Below are 20,393 nucleotides of genomic sequence, written 5' to 3' on the forward strand. Positions count from 1 at the left end.
CTGTCCCATGGTACATCTCCCTCCAGGCTCCTTGCTCGCATTGTAAAAATAAAAGTCATATGGCTTCGAGTTACTTTTTTTTCTTCTTCCTATTTTCTCCTTCACAGATTTCCTGCAGGATAAGAACACAGTGAAAAAAACCCAACTGAAGTAACGCCAAGATCAGAGGGAGAGAATCTCTCGAGTGCTGCGGCGCTCATAATGAACTGGCTTTCCACCAGCCCTAAAAACAAAACCAGTTGGGAAGTACGGCATCCTCTCTTTGAAGATAAATAAACAAACGTTTAACCATTTAACAGTTCGGGCACCCTGTATAAATCACTGCGTTATCACCCCCTCGTTTGCTTAGCAGATGTCAATCCAGAATGCCACATAAAGACATTAGGGTGGCTCTTGCTCCAAAAAGCTGCTAGAGGATTTGACGTGCTGTAACCGCTGTATCTTAGCTTCAGTGAGCATTTCTGTTACTGCTACTAAGAGGTGTGGATCTGCTCATGCAGTGCTGGGATCTTTCGCTGCAACAACCCACCCACTGCCCAGGAAGTCTTCAAACTCAGATTTTACAAAGAGCTGTACATGCCCTGTTTGATTTTGAACCCAGGGAGTTAAATGAGATTTATCACAACTGTAAAGACTTTGCATGATCTCACATTAAGCCTTTGCCTGTAACAACTACTCCCAGTCATCAGGTCAGTTGTGTTTGACCTTCCAGAGTCACATTTCCTGCCAAAAACTGTAAAAGGGGATAAGACACTAGCAGCAGGCAAGGAAGTTAAACAAAACGCTCAGGCTTTTGCACGCTTGGAAACTGCTGGATTGAACCAGATCCCTTTCAGCCAGGCTGTTCGGGTAGAAGAGCTGCTCGAAGTAATTTATGCAGCTTCATACCTTCAGGAGCACTTGTTGCTGCTGCTTCACATCCACACGTGACCATCTGCCTGGGAGGAACACGGGGAGGTGGTGGGATCAGAGCCTCAGAGCCCAAGGTTGATTCCCCCCTCCAGCCCTATCCTGCCCCGTTAACAAAACCTCAGTCAATCTCAGTGCTGCTGGTGGGGGGGAATGAAAATAGGGGTCAGGGAGAGAGAGCAACTGTGGTACTCAATGGCAGGCTTAATTCACAGTGAGGACAACACAAGGCATATTGGATATATTAGATAATGCTGCTTTACCCACCCAGAGGCAGAGACGGACAGACAAGCCCAGATGTGCCTGTTTGAAACATCATGGATGCCCTTCACGCTTGAGCTAATACTCAAGAAACAGCAGCAGCACCAGGCAGAGAGAGGAGAACCCCAAGGGGCTGTCCTTCTGGGGTCTACAGGATTACATGTCAGCTCCAGACCTCAGACCCAGTGGGGATGGGGCAGGCTTTGAGGCACATCTTTATAAGCTGAATGCTGGCCAGAACTCAGCAGCTCTATTCAAGGTTCCTGAACTCAGAGAAACTCTGCAGATTGGCACCAGTTGAGCATCTGACCTCGGTTACCCTTTGCAGCAAGGTGCTTTGGGAAGGGATTCCTGCTCCATGTTACACGCACTAATATAAAGCCATGTATTTGAGAGTAGAGCACAGCATGTCCCGAGAAGGGTGAACCGGGCCAGCACGGAGACTTACAGTCACTGCTGGCATCTACTGGGGTCTTTCATGTTCCCTTCTGTTATTTTTATTGAAGAAGTGTCTTTCATGCAGTATGTGCAGAGTTCGTGGTGCTGCATGTACAGCCAGCTCCCCTGTGCCAGGCTTGGCTTCCTTCCGCCTCCGTGTTCCCTGGCTTCACCCTTTCCCTGCCCCAGCAGGTCCTTCCCAAAACTTCATCCATCACCAATCGGCATCAAGCAGGGGTCCTGATGGAGAATAGAAGCCCCTTAAAAGTCAGAGCTGGGGGGGCGTTTGTTGGCAGCCACCTACGCTCACAGCTGCAGCCACAGAGAGCCCAGCCCTGGGATGATGTCACCGCAGAGCCGAACGAGGGACATGACGTCAAGATGTGCTGTTCCTCTGAGCCCTGCCAGAAACACGGGGCTCAGGACGCAGCGGCACAAGAAGAGATAAACCTGCAGGAAATTTCTCCCTCTGTGACTGTCAAGGGGAGGTGTGAGCAGATGGACCAAATCCCCCTCAATTTCTTCTTTTTCAGTGGGACCCCTACAAGTCTCCCTCCTCTCCATGCTGATCCTCTGAGGATGGAGTCCTACATCTTGATTTAAGGCAAACTTTAGGGTACTTCTATCCTAATAAGCAGGACAGAGCCCATTTTCTAGCCCTAAAGTAGCTGGCATGATGCACACAGTCAAATTCTCCTCCTCTTCTCAAAACAGAGGGGGTCACATTCATCCCAACTCCTGCAACAGGTCCCTAGACCATGCTACCCCAATTTGTAACCGGGCACTGCTGGGACGGCAGTCCAGGGCTGGCCAGGCAATGTGCTAATGATTAAGCAACCCCATCAACGGCCAGCCAGTGCTCGTGTCCTGGCCCTGTGAATTTAACAGCAAAGATATCACCTCCAAGCCTTTGTTTCTCAGAGTCATCTGGCCAGCCTGTGCACCAGCAAAGTCTTTGTACCATCTCCCTCCAGAGATCTGTATTCAAATCCTCCCAGCGTGCTAGCAGGGGTTAGACGCTGCTGCACACGTATCCAGGCACCCATGAAAACCTGGGTACCACCACTGCGGTGGCAATTCTCCGAGGCGAAAATCCTGCTGTTCTCATGGCTGGTCCATATTTGACAGCACGGACCCAGCCAGCATTCACTCCTCATCTGGAGAGGGCTGGCAGGCACATGATGCCACAGCTCAGCAGCCTGGTTTGCCACCGTGAGGGGGGAAAAAAAGAAACAAAATCAAAACTTTTGGCAAATGTTTCCATTGAAATGGTGATTTTGGAATGGGGCTCTTGAATAATTTGTGGATAATGTTCTGAAACATGGATTTCCTCAAAGTAAATAAAAACAACCCTCAGCTATCTGAAAATCCAGAATCCAAACAGATTTTAGCCAAAGTTTCCTGGCAGTCAGCTGAACGTTTGCAGATGCTGGTCACCAAGAGACTGGAACATTTTCCACTTCCTCCCCCCAAAAAGGGGGGGATGGGGGGGGGAAGGGGGGGGAGGGGGGGAATTCCCACTGAAAAAGTTTATGGGAAAAAAAAAAAGAAAATATTGACTTCGTATAAGGTTTTTCAGGGACATGGAGTGAAGACATTTTCTGTCCAGCAGAAGCAAAAATATCCAAATCTTCCCCAGAACATCTACCCCCCTTCCAATGTGCTTGTGCCAACAACATGCAGCTTTATTATTTTTCGCTGCTGCTAACATGGCAGAGTCAGCAGAAAAATATGAGATCTCAGGAACACTGAGAACATGACCATGAACCACTTTTTTTTATAAAGTCACTTCAAATCTCCTTTTAAATGGGATTTCAAGAGAAAAGCTGAATTGAGTTAAGAGCTTCTCTTGATAGCAACCACTTTGATGACAGCAGAAGCAAACACTGTGAAATACCTTGCAACTGCAAGTGAAGAACAGTTTCTCCTACAGAAATCCCAGCCTCTTAGGCTGCCTTTTGACTATCCACCAAGTTCAGTGAAATCCCTCGTTCAGGGAACCACAACACAGGATCGTCTCTGTCTGTCTATTGCCTGACTTTCAGTTTTATGCTCTACCTGAAACACTGCTCTCCCTTTCAGCTCACTGGAGTTTCTGCCCAGCTGCTAAACTACCCAGTTCTGACTCAGGAAGTCAAAAACCTGAATCTGCTGGATTGCAAACAGCTCCTAAGCAGGGCTCTAGTAACTTCATACAGACCCCAGCTAACTCCAAAGAGAGGTCTGGTGTGCTGTTACCATGCAGAGGGTTTGTTGCAACCTTTTTTCAAACTAAGAGCAAGTCTGACGGTCTGCATGGAAAAAACCAGAGGAATGACTGTAGCATGGGCTGGTTACCTTTGCTACCTAACAATATAACAGCACTGAGGACACTGGTTTTGGCGCATTAGCAATCGGCATGCTGACTCCTCTGAAGACCCTAACGTTAGCACACTCTACATCCCACATTTGGTGCCGCCCAGTCCTCCTCCTCCATTATCTAGATTAAGCCAGCATGTTATACCCATTCCTCCACTTTGGTATTCAGGCATTCCCTCAAAACCCATCTGTACCTCAGGTTTGCACCCTTGCAGAGCTGACGTCTCTTACTTTGTCTGCCTTGTCTTATCTACAGGATGCTCTTCAAGGCAGGGACACCTCACAGTCAGCAGGGATCTGGTCAGAGACTCTCTTGGTATTACAGCAGCTCCAAAACAGTAAGGAAAGGCCAAAGCATGACATAAAAGCTAGTAGGAAAGTCTAACGATGCAAGAACTAATCTTCTTACTAGCACAGCTACACATGGGATCAATTCTGCCCATCACGCTTGGTTCACATATCAGTGACAGCTCCCGGTGCCACAGCTCTTCACTGGCTTACATTAACAGCTTAACAAGTGCCAAAAAAGAGCAGCAGAGATGTTTTGCTCAAGCACAGTTTCTGCTGAGGCTCTGTGCCTTACCATGTATTTGTGTGTGCATTTCATTCAGAATCATCTAGTGACTCTGCCAGACTCTGAGCAAACTCTCAAGAGCCGTGTGAGCTAGAAAAAAAAAACACAACAGAAAAAGACATCCCTGGCACATCCAAACAACAGGCCCAAAGAGAGCTCTTGTACATGTACCACCCACCCCTGGCTTCAGTAAGAGTTGGGCACGGCTGCACAAGGGGCTATACTGGACCTACCCTAGAAGAATATTTCCTATATATCATTGTCTGAGATGCAGCAAACCACAGGATATGTTACCAAGGCAGCACAGGCTATGAGACAGAGGAAGGACAAATTCTTCGAGAAAAATACTCTTTGTTGCACAGAGAAAAGAGTTTCGAAGTTTTTACTGCTATATAAGCACAGAAGATCTTTGGAGAATGAAGCATATCTTCATATATATTTGTATAGGAGGATCCCACTTTATTCAAGGCCTCTGATTCTGTTGTTTCTACAGTTGTCGAATAATTGTATGAAAACAACAGGGATCTGTAGAAATTACCCTGTAACCAGCACCCACAGATGCAGCAGAGAGTATTCACTGTATTTCAAGATCATTGATCCTGCCTATAGGTTGTAATATGAATAATTATACCCCTGCTATACACTCCTACAGGCTGCTTTACCAGTTCTGCACAAGGCACCCTGCGCTCTACAAAATCCTACAAGGTTCTTCAAACAAAAGGTCCTACAGACAGCTCATCAAGAGTACTTGTCATTTCAAAAAGCTCAAGAGCATTTTAGAAAGCAAGAAAAGCATAAACTCAAGGACAGAAAACCAAAGAAAAGACCACACAAGGCTATGAACAAACTCGAGTCCCTGCAGGGCTGCAAGAAGAGACTAGGCATTTGCCAGCCTGGCTTCAGAGGCTGCAGGTATCTACTCCCAGCACCTCTAAAGGAAAAGGATGCTCCCCTTCCTCTGAAATGCGACCACTGCAAAACACTGCACACATCCATTCTCCTGAGAAACCACAAAAGCAACTACCACAGACTTCATTTCACCAACAAGAACAGATTGGTGGCATGGAGACACATATTTGGTCCTTATGTGGTGAAGCTGGTCCCAGCTCAGGAGCTAAGAAACCCAAGCCCATTCAGCTACTTTATTCTGCTAACTGGGGAAGGGGGAGAGACGCCGAGAGAATGACAGCAGATGGTTAAAAGAGTAAGTATGTCAAGGTCTCAAGAAGCCTTGGCTTTCTATAGATTCTTACGCTTCACTTTGATGAAGCTCAGTAGCATCAAATTCACTGGAGATTTTTACCACTGCATTTCCCCCTCCAATTACACCTCAGATCCCCTGCTCTTCTTAACTTTCATGCCCAACGTGACTCCCTGCTCAGCACAACCTTGTCCGACCTGTGCAGCTTGCAGGGTCTATTCCTCAGGCTGAGGATAAGCAGCAAATGCACTGAGCTACTGGTGGGAGACATCAGGGTGGTCATCCAGACTGCAGCAGCTACAGGGTTGTGACAGGAAAGAGAAAGGGGATGGTGGCCAGCTTGTAATAGCACAAACCACCCCACAGAGGGTTACATTTCACTGACCTGTTGAATACTTCCGCGTCCTCTCAGAGTCCTTGTACAGGGATCCCATGATATCACCCATGGATCTGGAGATCCTCATTTCGTGTTGTTTACTGTTGTTTGGCTGGAGGAGCTGGTAAGCAGACAAAGGGATGATCAGAGTCTGCCAGAGCCCTTGCAGACGCACCATGTGAAACCCTGTATTTGCCTCCCCACGACCATATTACTCAAGAACAAAAAAAAAAAAAATACAAAAAACCCCCAACCACATGCATGTAATCTAGAGTGATCCAAAAATCATTCACAAACAATTGATATCTGTTATTAAAATACTGTAATAAGATAGTTGGTTGGACTCGATGATTGGTTGGACTTGATGATCTTAAAGGTCTTTTCCAACCTATATGATTCTGTGATTCTGTGATAGGATTGAGCTCCATTTGATAGTGATAAATACAGATATTTGACATAAAAGACCATTCCCACACTGGCATTATGTCCAGATAGATACAGAGATTGATCCCTGCCCTGAACCCCTGCTTGCAGTCCCAAAATCAGAGCCTCTCCTCCACGCTCCCTAGACTTCAGTGGTAGCCTAGGCACTGCAGAGGTTTCTCTGTAACAGGGCAGAGGAACAGAGAGGAGGATCAGGCTCTGCTAGGGAAGACAGATAAGGGGGAAAGCAAGGAAATGACAATCCAGCTGGTAAGTTAAATGGTAGTGGCCAAGTCTTACTAAGTTAACACGCTACAATGCACTGTGATTTTGTGATAATTCTAGGTATGACCTTGGAACCCTATGTTCTTGCATGGTTACATGCTTCAGGAAGAGTTGGACCTACTTTCAAAGGTACTCATGAATCTACCTGGCTGCCCTGCTCTTAGTAGCTGACTTGCAATACTGCAGTGTTCCTGCAGTTGCTATGGCAGATCGCCCTATTTCTGCCCAGGATTTAGGAAACTCCAACTGATGGTTCAGTTTTCCCCTGGGACTCTGGTCCCTGCACCTTTTGAGAGCCTCTCAAAAGGAGCGAAGTTCCAGGAGCTGTGAGCACCAACAGTAGCATGAGGACAAGCACTATGAGTTTCAAGACTTCCAGTCTCGCCGGTACTTCTAGGAAATATAAGGAAGCAACAGAGTTGCAACATCTGTAAATCCCTTGCTTTACAGCCTGTGCTAAGGGCAGCACGACATGTGCTTTGGCAAGACACTCTGTGCAGGCGAGGTCAAGCTAACAGGCTTAACTGCAAAACCACTGAGCTCAGGAAAAACAAATAAATAAATAAATAATGGGAAAAAAGACAGTCCTGCATGAGATTGAAGGATTCTCCAGTTTGCTCTCCCTGGCCTTTAGTACTGCAGCACCACATGGAGGGAACGGTGCTCACGCTGCTACCCAGCATGGCAAGGGCCAGGGCATCACCCTGTATGTGGAGGAGAGGCTACAGAGGAATGGTGACAGCATCCCTAAGCAGAAAGCACAAGGGGTTCTCTTGGGGTTTAACCTTGTTTGAGGATCAGTACAGTATTTAACCTTTCACAGGTTGCAGGAGGAGCTAGAGGGAGCTGAGCTCAGTCTCTGGGCCACCACCACAGGAGGATTTCCAAGCAGCTGAGCCAGAGCAGGGCTGACCCCCCTCTTGACCAGCTTGCCCTCTGCTCTGCACCATCAGGAGATTCATTTCCACTCCCCAACACAATAACAAGGCATCTCGCTCTGGACACAAAAGAGCAGAGAAGGTGAAGGGCTCACATTCGCTTTCTTTGGAGCGCTCACAAGGATCCGCAGGCTCTTCAGGGAAGGGCTCAGCTCCAACTGTTCCATCGCTTTGTCCAAATCTTCCTGGGATTTCAGCGGGATCAGGAGCTGGAAGGGATTGAACAAACACCGGAGCATGGCAGTGTCACACTTTTGGGTAAACAGAGGAAGCCAGATCCTTGCAGTGAGCAGCTTGGGAATCAGGGGACGAGGGAGGAACCCAAGAAAGTGGATGGAAAACAGAGCCCCCATGCCCTCAGCTTGCCAAGCTCTAAGGTTTTCTTACAAGTTCTCATCTACCACGGAACAGACGCAAAAAATCACAACAAAAAACATCTGCAAGGAGAGAGCTTAAAGGTCACCAATTCAGCTAGCAGGAAGAGGAGAGGGCTGAGACGAAACCTTAGGCTTGCTGCCTGCTGTTCTGGGGCTGCTCTGATCTCAGAGTTTGTAGGCAAGACCTGCTGCTACCCAGCCCCAAAACAGCCCCACACATTCTTCCTGGGTTTCTTCCTGGGAAGATGGTCATGCAATGGTGCTCCAAGAAAGCAGAGAGCTGCACCCAAGGATTTACTGTGGCAGATCCTCAGTGGCCTTCCCTACTGCTGCCACCTGTGTTCCTGCGCAGTGACACAGTCTCCCTAGTGTTTGGGCATCAGGAGAAATCAGGGAACATCTCACAAGCAAGAGTCTCTTCCCTTTTGATGTGAAAGGCATGCATTGCTCTCCCTCCAAGAACCACTTCTTTGACTCCCAGCAGGACAAATTCAGCTTCTGCTCTTTATAAGGTAAATAGAACAGGGAACTACACAGTGTCGTGTCTATCAGGCAGCTAAAGGTCCTGATGTTTTCCTGGTAAATGGCAGACTATTGCCCTCGTATCTCCAGAGGGAATTTGAACCTCCTGACATTGCTGTGTGGTGTACCATGTCCTGCAGACAGCCTTCAAAGCTTCCAATGCCCAACACAGCTGCACTTCAGAGGGGATCTGTGGCCTTCTGCTGCCATGGGCTAAGATTAAAAACACAACTTTTTGCCCCTCATCCAGGGGCATTCTGCCTAATCTCACAAAAACCAGTCCTCAGCCTCTGTAGGTTGCCTCGGGCATTGGCACTGAATCCAGCCAACACAGCACATGTTATACTTAGGCCTCTGCCAAAGTACACAGCAGTTCCACCTACCGAAGGGACTGAGTAGCCACAGCTCCCAGTAGGCTCTCACTGGTCTTACTGGGAGCCACAGCTGCTCAGCACTTCTGAAAGGCAGCTCAGCCCTCTGGCTGATCAGGGTTCATGCCACCAGCCACAGCAAATGCACCTCAGATCAACCGCTCCAGAAGACGACACTCAAAAGCCACCTGTGTCTACCTTTTTGATCCCAGGGTGTTGCCAAGGGTTTGGCTGTTGTCCCGTACAGAAATACACCTCAGACTGTGTGCACTGAGGCTAGGATTTTGGGGATGACCAGGTCAAGGGAAGGCTGTGGGCCCTGGCCAACAGAGATGAGGTTTCACCTCGGGAAACTGCTACAGCCACCTCCTCCACCCAAGGACCACAGCCTGAGCCTGCCAAGCTCCATCTCAGATGTCCGTGTGCTGCTGTTTCTACAGTGTGAGCACTGCAAGGTTTGGATTGAGTTTCTTCTCTCCTGTGTGATAGGAAGGTTATCTTTCGTCCCCATTTTGCAGGCAGGGAACCGAGCCATATGCAGGCTACCTGTTTCATATGATAAGCATCAAGCTTAACCAAGAAAGCCAGGCTCCTGCAGCTGTGGATAGCAGGTGGTCCTGAGTTTATACCTACCTTAGGCACCCAGCTTTGAGATACTAAAAGCCAGGTCTGCAAAGGGGCACTGCAATAGCTAAGTTTAATGCAACCTGCTATTCTGTAGAGTTTACAGTCCCAAATTAGATATCCAGGACATCTATAGCTTACATGGGAGAGTTAGATATCCAGAAATGGGATTAGCAGGTGAGAAAAGGAAGCTGCCAGGTGTAATTGCTGGAAGCAGTGGTAATTGCTGAGGAAAGAACGCCAGTTCTCAAAAGATATTTAAGCAATGAACTCCAGGTTGAGCTAGGAATGTTCTTCTGGTCTAAGGTATGGAAACGTGGTTGAGAAATTTCTACAAAAAGACAGAAAAAGAGACTCTAGAGCAAAGCATTTAGCACATTCACCCAGGAAGAGGGATAATCAGGCTGTGTACCCTTTGTCTGAAAACTATTTAGTTATTTGTATGTAGGAAAAAGATTCCAGGATGAACTCTTGAGAAAGCCTTGCCCCAACACCCTACAGGCTGTAGGGACTTGAGTTCTCAAGCAAACCAGGTGGAGAAGAGTTCAGGAAGATGTCCCTTACCTCCCAAGCAAGGGACCTAACCAGCTGGGGTTTTTACAGAGAACACTAACACCAGTCTTGTCTGGACTGGGCCTCACAAGCAATGCTGGAAACAGATTCCCAGACTGGGACAGGGCTTGGACATGAATGAAAGGAAAGTACTCACCAGGTAGATAGCAACTATTCAGGGCTTTCAGTAGGTCAATGGAGTAAATGGTTAGACCACGGTTCATGGTTAAACTTTGGGATCTGAATGAATCACCTGCGGTCGCAGCAGATGCCAGACAAAGATGGTATTGAATAAGTCTCCCAAATGCCGTGCAGCTGTCCTCACAGTCTGCTTCCTTAAGCAGCAGAGCTTAAGGGATATTCTCTTGGTGCACTGCTTAATCCTCTTGAAGTTCACAAGGGCTCCACAGGTGCATCAAGCAGAAAAGCCTTCTCTCCTACACTCACCCAAACAGAAATAAGAATGGTGGAGAGCTGCTCCACCTCATTTCACCACCAAGCAGAATTTGACTCTGAACTGTAAGCATAGTCCCACTGCTCACACATCCTTTTACTGAGCTCCTCACAAGTGTTCAGGGCTGCAATCCCTCAGCTGCTGCTTTGAACAGAATGTTCTGCAGGTCACTCCATCTCACTCCAATATCACAACATTAACACATTTGCATGCCTGCTTCAGAGGAGCCAAAAACATCAGGCAGAACTTGCCCTCCTGTAAAAAGGACTGGAGCCAGTATTTAGCTTGGCTTTACCTATTGCCCACATCTGGCAAGTAAGTTTTGCTCCATTTGGCTTCCAGACTGTGGCACATATGGATATCAGGAACAGGTATCTACTAGGCACAAAACTAAATATAGACTCATGCAGAACCACGGAAATAATTGCCAGGGTGCATTTCCAGTAACTGGGTTTATTCTGTCTACAGAGTGAGCAGCCATGACGAACAGCAAAGTTTACCCACACAGAAGTTTCACTAAATAGAGCTTATTAGATTTTCTTCTTGCTTTTAAATAATATACTCCCCTGGAGCCTAATGTTTTAGTATGGGACTTGGCCCATTGAGTATGGGACTCAGTCCACTGCAGTCTAAGAAAATGAGTGCAAAGGGTGAGTTTTCACTGACTACAACAGTATTGCTAGACCTCACTCTGTAAGACACTGCAGAAAGCCAAAGAATAGTAGGAAACAGGGTTGGGGAAAAATCTGAGAGGTCAATTAGTTCATCTTCCTGCCCAATGCCGGACCAACTGGCATCAACAATTCTCGACAAATGTTTGTTAAATATGTTTTTAAACACCCCTCCTCCCCCGCCGTAATGGAGCTTCTACCACTTCCCTAGGCTTTAACTCTCCTTAACCTTCCAAAATGATGGTGAGGGACAGCCTCAAAGGAGACAAGCAAGGGGAGGTCAGGAGGGAACTGGTGGCACGCCAAGGTTCAGTGTTCTGGCCAAGGTCATGAGTTGGTAATGGAGATGGGACAAATGACAAGGTAACACTTAATCACACCTGGAGCAGCTGTTGAGCAGTGCATACAGATGAAATTCAGACAGAGCATTTGCTGTAGAAGCCAGTCTTTCAATCCATAACACAGCCAACTGTCTAACAAACACCACGCCGTGCTGTCCATGGCCAGGCCAGATTTTGCTGTCCCGCTCATCAGAAAGATGAGCCCAGCCTAGTATTAACGTGCAGACATGCCCCATGCGGTACACCCACAGCCAGGCCCCACTCTTATCTGTACCAGCCCAAGCCCGCTGATTCCATGGTCCCACCAGGATGTGATTCATGCATGCCCCTGCTCCACCCAACTGGCACGCTCATCTTGCTGCTCTTGGCTTCAGGACTCCTGCTTCACTGGGACAGGGACTGCCGTTTAGTGAGCTTTTGTAGGGGCATGATGACCTCAGTGTAATTTTGATCTACAAGGTGTTACTGCAAGAGAAACATCTGATGGCAACAAAGAATTACTGCGCAGTTCCCTTTGAGCATGAAGAAAGGGTGAAACATTTAATTGTAATGAGTCTGTGGTCAGGCTACCTCTGAGACTTGCAGTCATGAGACTCAAAAACCTGACCCAGAACATGTGAGGAGCCAGATGCCGGGGTGTCACCATGTGGACATGTAGGCTATCTCCCCAAAGGTCACTTTTGTGTTTTTATGGTGTTTCCACAATAACAACCCTGAATTACTACTGCTCAGACCTCTTCCCAAAGGTGTGGGTTCTCACAAGGAGGAATTTTTATGTATAGAAAAACAAAACACTGAAGGTCCTTCTCAACCCTAAGAAGTTAGGGCTACCCAAAGGCCTGCTCACAGTCCTGCTATGTGCTGTGCACATGCCCAGGAAGACAGTCTCTAACGTGGGATAAAATGCATTATTTAAGCTTCTGTTTGCTGTTGCTGGAAAAAATTCCTCTTCCAGTGGAAAGAAACCTGGAATGAAATGAGTCATTCCTGGAGAATTCAATGGCAGGCTATTCCCGGGAGGGCTGTCAGAGAATGCCCAAGATTAGAAAGCTGACCATATTCAAAGGCAAAACCCAGCGGACACTTTGGTATCATGAAGTACCTATTATAAAAGAATAGCAACCTTTTTGTGGATCAAATTTCCATTGAAACAGAAAGAAAAAAAAAAGAAAATAAAAGGAAAAAAAAAAAGAGAGAAAGCTCTCTTCATGACCTCCCTCTCCATTCATACTTTAATGAAAGGCTGTTAGTCATTTGCAATTAATACTTGAACAAGCAAGCTGTCACGACAGATCCAAAAGAATTGGTGTTTAAAAGTGTACCTATTTGTCATCTGGCCCTCTCCTCCTTCCCAAAGCCAAACCCACCTTAAGAGTCCAGCGGCTCCATCTGCCTGCCCAGTTCATGGCAAGATGCCTCACAAGAAAACACTAAGCACACCAAAACAGATGTCAAGGATTGCCCCCTTCTAGGTTAAGGCCCTCATTAATATCCTCTTTTCAGACACAGTGCTGGGCTCAAAGAAAAAGTTGGAAAACCACAGTGCTCTGGGTTACGAAGAAGGTTGGAGTAGAAAGGTCTTCAAGCCTTAAAATGCAAGGATCACAGAGGGAGGGTTTCTTGGCTGCCTGTACGTGGCCGCAGGACCTGCTAGAGGAACCTACAGTGATGCACATTTCACTGCAGACCTAACCACAAGAACATGCACATGGTTCTGGAGTGAAACAGTCAGTGATGGATAAAAGCATGCTGCCTTAGCAGCACTGTGCCTCATGCTCTGGACTTCACCATGCTCCTGCAACTGCCCCCAAGAGGGGGGCACATCCAAACCAAACACGCAGTAGCCTACAGTCACTTCATGTGGCTCTCAGGAAAGCCATCTGGTCTCAGCTGTTCTTCTCTCTGCCCTGCGTGCACTCTCACCAGCCAGCTACACTCTGAAAGTTAGTCCTATTGCCCCAGGGTGTTAATGGGAAAACATCTACCACTGCTGACTGTGTAGCTGAACTGACAATGTCTCCATCATCTCAGGTAATTAATTCCTCTCCTCTTTGAGTTAGGGGGATTTTTTGTTCTGGGGAAAAGACAATGTTCCTGTGTCACCATTTAATAGGCCTTAACTGAAATAATTCTGAGAAGGGGAAAGCCTGGCTTGGAGTCTGAGAATCCAACTGAACTGTGTCTGGACAACAGCTCTTGTACGCTCACTAGCTGGGAACCACAAAATAAGATTATCTTTCTTCATATCCATGTACAACACTAAATTAGGGCCTTAAGAACACACCACTGCTCAATTCTGAAGTGGGGACCAGGCACCCTAAAACTCTCCCTCAGCAATAAGGAGAAGAGTACCTCATTGTTCACACAGACTAAGTCCATCGTCTGTCCAAAAGCATCCGTGACCTTCTGCACCACTTCTTTGAATTTGACTGGTCTCGGAAACTGGATAATCCTGTATACACAAACAAATACAACAATAGTCTCAATTTAGTAGAAGCATACTACAATTTAGGACTAGACTGACAATTCAGAAGCAAGGACCTGTATGCTTCTATCATGAAGCATAAAGCTTGCTCCTTGCTTTTAGACTTACAGAAATACTGCTCATCTGCTATGCCCAAGAGGGGACTTGACCTACCCTGCAAGAATATCTACCAAAAATCCTAGTGCAGCTCCTCTGCTCCTCCCCCTACTGTGAGGTACAGGTGGAAAAGAAGAAAGTCCAGCAGCCCTTCACTGGAGAAGACCCAGGATCAGGCACTGGTCAGTGATTTATCATCTCCATTTTCAGCAAGTGGCTCTGAATAGGGAGGAGGGATGGAAGAGAGAATAATGCAGTTTGGCATCCTGTGACTCTCCTGTACCATCACATGCAGCAGCTCTATAGGTACATATCAGCAGGTACATTCTGGCCCTACGGTGACATTAAATTTTCTTTAGCTTTAACATGTAATTTGGACAATCAGCCTGTGAGTTTCCAGCCCTGTGTCCTGCCCTGCCACAGTCACCGAGCACCAAGCAGAGGTGATTCCATGAAAATGTCAAGCCGGGAAGGGCGGGCAAGCTTTAACTCCCAGCTCTATTTTTATGGGACCCATGCCCAAAATCTGGTTATCTTAAGTGTCATAGGCTGCTAATCAAAGGACCCATTTCTGTAGAGCTGCAGCTCAGCTGTGGTTCAGCAGGACTCAAGAATTAAAAAGAGAAAAAGATCCAAGCATGCACCCTATGTCCCTGGTAAGAGGCATTTAATGACTTCCAGCTTGGAACCACTTCGCCTGTGTGCAGATCCCGGGAGGTACTTGTGGCAAACGGGATGACGAGGCAAGGCTCTTGCATATAAAATTGTAGTTGATTTTAGGGGAACAAATTCTGCTGTGAGCTCATCTGCAGCTGGCTGAAGTCAGTAGGATGATGTTGGGTAAAAAAGGGTAATTTGTCCCTGTACGTGTGGGGGACTGGGTTGGGTACATACCTTTTCTCTCCTTCATATTCAAACTTGATCCTGACATTTCGCTGCTGAAAGAAAAAGCAGAAGATGGTTAGGTCCCAAACTGCATCCCAGATTGACACGCAGGTCCAAAGCTGACAGCAGCTCTCAGGGAGACTCCCCTAACTCCAGCGGGCACCTGGTCTATTTAGAGCCAAGCTGCCCGCTGGACTCACAGACTTTGGGGAAAGCCCACATTGCTGATAAATGTGCTTGTCAAAAAATAAGGTCTTCTGCAAACAAGAGGACACTCACTCATCTGTATAATTGTTAGTTTTAATAAAGTGCATTAATAAAAGTGGAAAATTTTGAATGCTTCAAACTCAGTTGGGAACAAGGCACTATTATCAAAGAGGCAAACATGTTAAGTGTCTGATGTCTGTCCATCTTCAGCGCTTCCCATCGTTTTACCCCAGTACCTTTCTGTTGGAAACCCAAAAAGCAAAGCTCAGAGGATGTTTAATAGAACACAGGAATATTTGGGGCAAAGAAATAGGAAGTAAAAGCAAGCATCCTATAATGGAAGTGGAGAGACAGTTTTGGATTTTAAAAGCCAACAGTGCTGGGGTGGTGGGGGGATGGCTGTGATTTTGTTAGGACCTACAAAATGCAAAATATATCAGGCATCACCACACTATACAGAGTAAATGCCCACCCTGAACTGACCTGTTGCTCACCTCAAGAGAAATCATTAAATTTGCCCAAAGAAGAGCCAGCGGCGTCATGGGCAGACTGAGCACACAACTGTGCAGGGACTAGTGAAAGGCAGTTCTCCCATCCTCTATTTGTACATATTTAGCAGTGATCGAGACCACAGGGAGCCTTTTCATTCATTCAGCTTCTCAGACCGAGCCTGAGCCAAGCATCCCGCTAGCATCCCTTGGCTCATTCCAGGACTTTCCGATGGTCTCCAAGGCAGATCAAAACCCTCTTTACTTCCCAGACCAGGTTTAGTCACCCCAGTTAACCAGGGCTCTGCCCCCACTAGTGCACACAAGTCTCCTCAAATAGTGGTTTTCTCCCCATGGAGAAAAAAGAGCTCGCCCCCTCCTTCCGAGGTGCAACACCAGGGAGAGCTCGGTCCCATGCCACCTGCATCTCACAGGGATAACCCCCGAATGGGTGGGTGACAGCCCTTCCTGAGCAAGGGCCTTATCTCTAACCCTGGATTGCCAGCGCGTGAAGGCACACTTTCCATCCTCTCAGAGGGAAAGCAGAGCCACAGTGAAACAGCTTTGTCTCTAACGAGGAAAATAAGCCGGACGGGCGTCCTTAGGTTTATTTTTAAACTGACAGCTCCTCGAGTTCTGCAAACACCCATCGAAGATCAGGAAGTCAAGGCTGGAGGCGATTTGGTTGAAAAGCTTAAAAAACCGCAGCAGATTCAGCGTAAACATGTTGGATCATCTGAAACGCATCCTTTTTATCTCTGCTCGTGGCATTTTCTGTGTTTCCAGAAAGGCTGGGAAATACCAGTGCCAGAACAGTCACCAAATGGGGCACTCCAGCAGTGTTACAGGTCTCTGCTAAACAGGCACTTACATCACCTCGGTGTCTGCAGCCAGTTCTCCAGACTCACAATGTTTGGACAAACTCCAGGTTCACTTCTAGAACCAGGCCCAACCCATAAAAATACCAAACTAACTCTAAAACAGCCCAAAATTCAAAAGGAGAAGAGATGACCATAACTAACCTAGTGCTGAAGGTCCAAATCATTCTAGAGAGACAGGCAAATATGGGTGGGATTGCCACCTTGGATTATCTCTGTTGGAAAAGAAAAAAGATATGGGCTCTTTTATCCTAATTTTTATTTGCATGTGCGTCTCTGAACAGGGTCTGGCTGGTTCATCCCTCCTGGATGCTGGACCTGTAAATCAGGAGGTGTGGGTTCACTGTACATAGCTCTGCAAAGCCCTTCTCTAAAGTACGAGAAGAAAATCAGGGCAAGGAACTTTCGAGGTTTCTCCTTACAAAGGAGCAGGACGTGTAAGGGGAAAAGCTCACGCAGCTCCGGCCTTGCTGCAGGAAACCTTTCAAAACAGGGGTTTCACTTTCAGCACAGACCCGAACGCTGCACCAAGCTGGGACATACCATGCACTGCCTGTTTATGCTGAGCAACACAAATTTCACAGACAAATAAGTTTTGAAAAACAGCTTGTGGCTGGAAAATGTCAAAACACTCATATAAAGCTCCAGAGAGAAAAGAAAAGGGAAAAAAAAGAGCCACGACCCTGCTGCATCCTTTTCTTCTACATCAACAACAGGGCTGATGTGCTGTGGCCCAAAGCCAACAGAAGTAAGCCAGCTGCCCCAGACTGCTCCACTCTGCTTCTGAGCAGAGCAACGAACACGCTGGCTGCAATAGGGGAATGACAACCCACTTCATTTGTTAATTAGATTATTATTTATTCTTTTTACTGATATAAAACCCACTAACCTCTTGCCTCCCTCAAAGAAATCAAGACCATAAACTTGTAAGCATTTGCAAGAGGGAGAAATATATATATATATATACATAGTCTGAGAAATTGGTTACAGTTTTATTTTGCAATCTTCCCTTGGCTTGCTCATGTTTTTGACCCACAGCTAAAGACGAATTCATCACTGCTAGCAGCAACAAATACTTTTTCCCTTTTTTAAAAAAAAAAAAAAAAAAATAGTGGGCAGTGCCCAAAGCACTAGGAAGTCCCAAGGGGATGCAAAGCACTTCCTAAATTCTGGAGCAGGCTGTGATTTTTTACACCCATGGAAATCTGGTTCGGAGCAACAATTACACAAGGAGTCTGGGGCACTGCCAAGTGCTGGAGCAAAATCTCACGAGTCTGCACCTAGCGTCTCAAACGCACGATCGAGGGGAAGGCAGGATCAGCATCTTCTCCATAAGGACCTCAACACAACGTGCAAATGCTTGAGGGCAGGTTGTGGAAGAGGAGCAGGTGGTGGAGGCTGCCGGGTCGTACTCACTTTTGCAATTTTGTGAGGAATGAAGACAACAGCGACTCCTCCTTGCAGAACCCAAGTCGTGCTATTTACTCTCCCTGCCATCAGATGTCAAATGAGGTCAATGGAAGCCTTGTTCTCCCCAAAATCAAGAGGTCATTAGTTGGTGTACGAGAACAAGCTGAGATGTCCAAGAAGGGTGTGTGTTAAATACGGTGGAGGAGAGGGGTAAGGCCATGCCGCAAGGCACCAGCCTTAAACACTGAGCTCTGGCAGAGGATTTCATTGATGGTTTCATGGAGCGCTTTGAAAGCTGAGGCAGGTAATGGAGCAAGCAGGGGAAACGGAGGCACAAAGTGCTTTGCCTCAGGGTTTGAAGAAAAAGCCCATCCTGGGGAAGAGAAATCTCCAGGGAGACCTTATTGCAGCCTTTCAATATATAAAAGGGACCTTATAAGATGGAGAGAGACTTTTTACCAGGTCCTGTAGTGACAGGACAAGGGGCAACAGTTTTAAATTGAAAGAGGGTAGATTTAGACTGGATATAAGGAAGAAATTTTTTATTATGAGAGTGGTGAGACAGTGGAACAGGTTGCCCAGAGAAGCTGTGGGTGCTCCATCACTGGAAGTGTTCAAGGGCAGGTTGGACGGGGCCTTGAGCACCCTGGTCTAGTGGAAGGAGTCCCTGCCTATGGCAGCAGGTTGGAGTAGAAGATCTTTAAAAGTCCTTTCCAACCCAAACCAGTCTGTGATTTTGTGATTCATTCTATGAAACAGCAGAGTGGCAGAGCCAGGCACAAAATTTAGATGTTTGATCTCCTAGGTTGTATGCACTGAGCAACCTTCCCCTCTCCACGTGCGTTTCCATATGACATGGGGCACGGAGGAGCCCGCGTCTCAGCTGGCGCCTGTAAGGCCCTGCTGCGACACAAACAAAATAAGTGACAACCCTGACAGGAAATACCACAGTAATTCCCTTCGTTTCTGGAATAATTTCTTCTCCGAGATACTCGTACCGGCATTTCCTCCAGCCCTGCTAACAAATGGTATTTTACTCTTTCTTGCCATCTGCCTCGGAAAGGAAAAAGCAAAGCCACCGCAGTGGCCACAAACCCATCACCATCTTTCCAGGCTTTCCTTGTGGTATTTTTAGCTCCTTCCTCAAAACTTCTAATTTCACGAAGAGAAAAGACCACAACTGCCGAGTTTTGCTGACGGGAATCGGGGGGGAAAGGGGGCAACTGCTTCTGCCTGCGAGGCACTCGGCTGGGGACCATGCACCCCGGTGGGCTCGGCCAAGCTCAGCCCCCGGAGCTCGACCCAGCAGCCCTGCACGCTGGTTTAGATTAAGGAAAACATTGGAAAAAAATGGAAAAAGTGTTTCCAAACGAGGTGAATCATGATCTTATACAGAGATCCCTGAAGAGCTGACTGCTGTTTGTAATAAAAGCACGCATGGAGAGCAGGAAAACATGCTGTTAGGCCTAAAATGGAAGTGGCTTCGGAGGAACAGGAGGAGCACCCTCGGCTGCTGAACACCCAAAGAGTCGATCAGAGCGGGGGCATGAGTCCAAGCTGAGCAATACCATGCCCATGGAGAAGGGCAACTGATGGGGCAGGGACACCCTCGCTGCATCGCCTCGATGCCACCGACTGCAGGCAGGGACCCAGCAGAAGAGACAGCCCCGCACCTCCACCTCTGCCCGTGCACTAGTGTGGCACTGAGAGCTGAAGCACCTAAAACTACCACGCTGTAAAATCCCAGATGACTGCCAAGTTCAAAGACTCCCCCCATCATGCCCCCTCCTCCTCCCAAATTCAGCCACCGTCAGAAACAGCGTTCTGGTCGGACTCCGCCTCTGTGGATTGCTTTTAAAGCTGCTCTTGTCAAACCTAACCAGAGGACAGCTTTGCCCATGCTGAGACACCACAGGGACAGAGCCTTTGGATCACTCCTTCCATCCAAATCCATGGTTGCCTCACAAATCACCTGGGACAAAGCCTCTGACTCCAGCATTAACCTTTCTGAGGTCAAGAAAGGCAGGAAAAAAAAATCATCACAAGGGGCCTCCCCTTCCCTTCCGTGCTGCACCAAGAGGGGCTCATTCCAGCTTTTCTCTTACCCACCCACAAGACCTTGGGCACTTACTTTGCCTCAGTTTCCCCCCTGGGCAAAACAGGGGCAATGAAGGAGACCCACTTCTGCATGCTGGAGGGTAAGCAGAGGGATTATATTCACTTCTCTCATTTTCTACTTGTTGGATTAGGAAACAATGAGAAGACCCCA

General features: G+C 47.3%; 1 protein-coding gene across 4 annotated transcripts in view; it reads right to left on the bottom strand.

Annotated features, from left to right (window-relative positions):
* LOC142405246 (mitogen-activated protein kinase kinase kinase 3-like) overlaps nt 1–20,393 on the bottom strand; it is an 83,262-nt gene that overhangs the window by 18,782 nt on the left and 44,087 nt on the right. For 3 of the 4 annotated variants that reach the window (XM_075492311.1, XM_075492312.1, XM_075492309.1), the window contains 4 exons: nt 15,151–15,194; nt 14,028–14,127; nt 7,859–7,972; nt 6,127–6,238 (listed from right to left, as the gene is read on the bottom strand). In XM_075492311.1, coding sequence (XP_075348426.1) covers nt 6,127–6,238; nt 7,859–7,972; nt 14,028–14,127; nt 15,151–15,194 — 370 coding nt within the window. The remainder of the gene's footprint in view (nt 1–6,126; nt 6,239–7,858; nt 7,973–14,027; nt 14,128–15,150; nt 15,195–20,393) is intronic. The other variant, XM_075492310.1, reaches the window with a different exon arrangement.

Source organism: Mycteria americana, chromosome 2 (assembly GCF_035582795.1).
Source record: "Mycteria americana isolate JAX WOST 10 ecotype Jacksonville Zoo and Gardens chromosome 2, USCA_MyAme_1.0, whole genome shotgun sequence".
Lineage (NCBI taxonomy): Eukaryota > Metazoa > Chordata > Aves > Ciconiiformes > Ciconiidae > Mycteria > Mycteria americana.